Below are 4,526 nucleotides of genomic sequence, written 5' to 3'. Positions count from 1 at the left end.
TGGTGGGGGAGAAAGAGGGACTGTTGGGAAGGGCATTCCAGGAGGGATCTTTGACCGGGACGTAGCTGTCTCCAGCGGCTGGCAAGCCCACGGTCTTAGGGCTGGCAGGGCCCTCCTAGGCCGTCCAGCCCGGCGGCCCTCCTGGTGGCCGTGTGCCCGAATGTGCGCACGCACACCTCCCCGTGCAGCCGCAGCCCCTGAGCTGCTCAGAGCGGGGGCCACATGGCCTGGCCGTGACTGTCAGGAACGGAGGCCGGGGCACCTGCAGGGCTCCTCCTCCTCGGTTCTAAGTGCCAGGCCCGGGAATGCGCCTTGCTCGCTCAGTGAGTGACACGGAACCGGGTGTGGAGGCAAGGGCACAGCTGAACCCAGGGCTGCCGCTCACATTCTGGGTGAGGGACACGGGACAGGGGCAGGCCCCAGGGCGGTGGAGGCGCCGGGTGCTGCTTGCCGCCCACTGCCGGCCCGCGCAGAGGAAGGCCACGTTGGAAGTGGGGCTCGCTGTCTTCAAAAGGGCCCTTCGGGGAGAAACAGATACCCTGGCTCGCTGGCATATGACGCTAGAAGGATGAGAATTTGTCCCCTGATTTGGGTCGTCCTTTTCTCCACCTCCCGCCCCCAGGATCAGCGAAGTGGAGCCTAAATACTACGCAGATGGGGAAGATGCGTACGCGATGAAGCGGGACCTCACCCAGATGGCTGATGAGGTGAGTGTCCTGCGGGGCCAGGGCCACGGGCCTCACAGATGCAGAAAAGCAAGGCAGAGCACAGGAGGCCCTGCGGCGCTCAGGGGCAGCTGGGGGAGCGGAGACGGTAGGAGGCCCTCTGGCCAGAGGCGACGTGGACTGGTGGCAGCCTTGGCGGCCATGTTGCCGGGAGTCATGGCCCCGTTCACGTCAGTTTCTTCAGCTGACAGGTGGGGAGCTGGGCCCTGGTGGGGATTAAAGGAGTCTATCGCCCCGAGATCCCATTCTGTCCAGAAGCCTGTGCCGCCTGAGGCGTGATGTGAGAGGCGAGGGAGGAGGGCCCTCGGTGTGCTGAGAACTAGGGCCTCCCGGGGCTCAGGGGTAAGACAGCTGGGCCGAGGGGGAGAAAGTCAGCAGCCTGCCCCAGGCTCCTCAGGGGCCAGGGCTGCTCAGAGGGCTTNTGGGACCGGAAACAGGTCCCCAGAGGGCAGAGCCAGGACTCCACCCAGGTCTTCTGACTCAGTCCTGCAGGCTTCCCTGAACCCTGGCTTGGGTGGCGAGGGGGGCCTCCGTGGCCTGGAGGCTCAGACCCGTCTCCTTCCTCCTGCCTCTCCCTGGGCTCCTGGCGGCAGCTGAGGCGGCACCTCGAGCTGAAGGAGAAGGGCAGGCAGGTGGTGCTGGGCTCCATCGAGAACAAGGTGGAGAACAGAGGCAACTCGCTTCCAAGCTCGGGAGAGGCCTGCCGTGAGGACANGGTTTAAAAATAAACTTCACCCAGTGGCCTTGGGGAGTTTGTGTGTGCTGCTGTGCACCGTGGCGGCGGGGGGCGGGGACTGCCTCTCCCCGGCCTCTCTGTGTCCCCGGCATCTGGACCTCACAGCCTTGTGGCATGGCGCATCCCGCCCAAGTAGAAGGAAAGAGCATTATCAGGGGTTTGGAAGTGGGTCTCCCAAGCCTGATGGCTCTCGGCACCTTTGGGCCCAGGGAAGGGAGACCCTGGACTTCCGGAAGCCAGAAGGAGCAGATGCTCTGCCGCTCCCTTGCTGGGCTCCTGATGCATAAAGTCCAGCTGCTCGCTGGGCTTCTCCGAGGCTGTCCTTCCTGGTACTGCCCTGAGCCCTGGCAACCGTGCTGGATTCCTCCCTCCCCTGCCATCCAGAAGGTCGGCAAGGCCTGTGTGTTCGACCACCAGAATACCCGTGGATGTGCTCCCTAACCTAAGCCTTCATTTGCAAATAGCGAACAGACCATTGTTAGCAGAGTTTTAGGTGTCTGGAACTGAGCCGGCAGTGCAGTCCCGTGTCGCCTTACTCCTGCCCCCGGTTTCCCCTGTTAATAATTTTTCTATTAAATGTTTTTGTTATAGTTGATGAGCCAATAGCGAAACATAAACTATAGTCCAGGGTTTATTTCCCTCTTTATGTTGTGCATCCTATGTTTTTTTTAATGTTTTATTTTTGGGGGGGGGATATTGTGAGCAGGGGAGGGGCAGAGAGAGAGGGAGAGAATGCCAAGGAGGTTCCGTGCTGTCAGCATAGAACCCGACTCAGGGCTCCAACCCAGTGAGATCATAACCTGAGCTAAAATCCAGAGTTGGACGCTTAACCAACAGAGCCACCCAGGTGCCCCTCTGGGTTTTCACAAATGCATCATGTCATCTCCTGGAGAATATAAGCACTTTTTTATGATTGTAGTTGACACAATGTTACATTTCAGGTGTACAACAGTGACTTCCCAAGTGTACACATTGTGCTGTGCTCGGGAACGCAGCTACCCTGTGTCACCATACAGTGCTGTCACAGTACCATTGTCTATCTTCCCTATGCTGTGCCTTTTAGTCCTTGACTTACTCCAGAACTAGAAGCCTGGCTATCGCACTCTCTTTCCCCCGTTCTGCCCATCGCCCCACCCCCTCCCCTCTGGCAACCAGCAGTTTGCTCTGCGTTTCTGGGTCTGTTTCCGTAAGTCCTCCGTTTTTCATGGCTTTACTCCAACCCTAAGATCTGCTCCCGTGCCTTTGTCCCCGTCCTTCCCTCTGGCTGCAGCACTATCACTTGCTGCTGTTAGCCCCTGGCCAGGCCGTGCCGGGGCTGCCCACCTCCCAGCGGAGCTCAGCACTCCGGAGCCGTCACTGTACTTCAGGCGCCTGCCACCGCAGAGAGTACCCCGCGCCCCTGCTAGGCTGAGTAATTCGCCGCNCGGAGCCCATCCTGGGACTCGAACACACGAAACTACAGATCATGACCAGATCATGACCTGAGCCGAAACCACGAGTCTGAGGCCCAATTGACGGAACCACCTGGTCACCCCAAAATTATTTTTTATTCGCTTAGTAATCTCTGCGCCCAACGTGGGGCTTGAACTCACTACCTTGAGATCAGGAGTTGCACGCTCTTCCGACTGAGCCAGCCANTGTTTTTGAGACAGAGAAAGCAGGAGCTGGTGAGGGCCAGAGAGAGGGGGAGAGAGAGAGAGGAACCAAAGCGTCCTCCATGCAGACAGCTGACAGCCCCATGTGGGGCTCGAAGAGCGGTGTGATCATGACCGGAGCCGAAGTCAGGCGCGTAGCTGACTGCACCACCCAGGTGCCCCTGAAATCCCCATTCTTAAACTTCTGGAAAGCAGGCTTGTAGGAAAATAGGGGCCTCACAGCATCTTCATGTGGGACCTTCACTGCCTGATTCATGCCCTCATGTAGTCTCGCTCTGACCGGGTTAGCTAACAGTCTCCCCATTGATCTCCTCTCTGTCTAGTCCGTCCATTTGAAAGTAGGGGCTGAGGCCAGTTCACAGCAGTTTCCTGTGGGCTTGATCTCTGTGCATGGCTCTGCCGGATGGGTGAGGGACACTGAGGGACCTGTCAGGGCTCAGATGGAGGGTGGGGGACAAGGTGTGTTGGAGTTGGCTGATGAGGTGCAAGGGTTCCAGACACAGGAGCGGGTTTGGGGGTGCGAGTGCCTATGCGTGCTTCTGGACGGGGCTCCCGGCCTTGCTGGAGGCCTCAGACAGTGGTACTGCTGAGACTACCCTCTGGAGGCCCAGGTCCCGGGGCTGCTGGCATCCGGCCAGCTCCCAGGCCTCCCAACCCAGTCCCCGTGGACACATGCTGTCTTAGAGAAGGGCCTTGGTACAGGGCAGGGGTTGGGGTGGGTGGTCGGGGCGCTGAGGAGGTATGTTTTCCCCTTCTGGGCAAAAGAACCGTTCATAGTTTAAAGGCAGGAAGTACCTCCGCAGCCTCCCCTTCCGCCCAGAGCTGTAGGTCGAGGTCATATGTGCCCACGTCTGCACAGGGCCTGACGTTGACATGCATGCACACACGTGGCTGCTGGCACTCCTTGCCCTGGGCACTACGGGCCTGCCTCCCCGGGCACAAGCCTGGAGCTGAACTGCCTGGGCCCCTCTCCCACCATCTTTCCCCTGGGGTCTCCCTCCCAGCCAACTGGAGACCACTGTCTAGCCCTGCTCGTCAGCTGCCACCTGCATCGTGCCTTCCCAGTTTAATGGAGAAACTCTGTTGCCGTCCGGCTTCCAGTTGGTAGAGGGGGGTGGAGGGAGGCCCCAAGATCTGCCCTCGGGCTGGCGAAGGCCTTGCTCTGAAGGGGGAAGAGGATGGCTGAACCCCCCAGCGCCAAGCCTAAAACAGGGCAGGTGCAGCTGCAGGGGGAAAGGCAGAAGAGTCTCTTCCGGCAGCAGGAAGTGGTAGGAAGTGGTAACTACCTATGGGGAAATGAGGCTTGTTCCTCCCTATGGGGTTGAGCAGAAGGGGAACCTTAGCCAAACGCTGCTCTCCTGCAACAAGGGGGGCCCTGGGGGAACAATGGCCGAGGTTATGTTCTCCCCC

General features: G+C 59.6%; 1 protein-coding gene across 1 annotated transcript in view; it reads left to right on the top strand.

Moving 5' to 3' along the window:
- NAA10 (N-alpha-acetyltransferase 10, NatA catalytic subunit) overlaps positions 1–4,526 on the top strand; it is a 136,594-nt gene that overhangs the window by 1,411 nt on the left and 130,657 nt on the right. Inside the window, exons 3-4 of the mRNA XM_077769608.1 lie at positions 623–707; positions 1,319–1,441. Coding sequence (XP_077625734.1) covers positions 623–707; positions 1,319–1,441 — 208 coding nt within the window. The remainder of the gene's footprint in view (positions 1–622; positions 708–1,318; positions 1,442–4,526) is intronic.

This window comes from Crocuta crocuta, unplaced genomic scaffold (assembly GCF_008692635.1).
Source record: "Crocuta crocuta isolate KB4526 unplaced genomic scaffold, BGI_CrCroc_1.0 scaffold978, whole genome shotgun sequence".
Taxonomy (NCBI): domain Eukaryota; kingdom Metazoa; phylum Chordata; class Mammalia; order Carnivora; family Hyaenidae; genus Crocuta; species Crocuta crocuta.
This window is presented reverse-complemented; position numbering and strand designations above follow the sequence as displayed.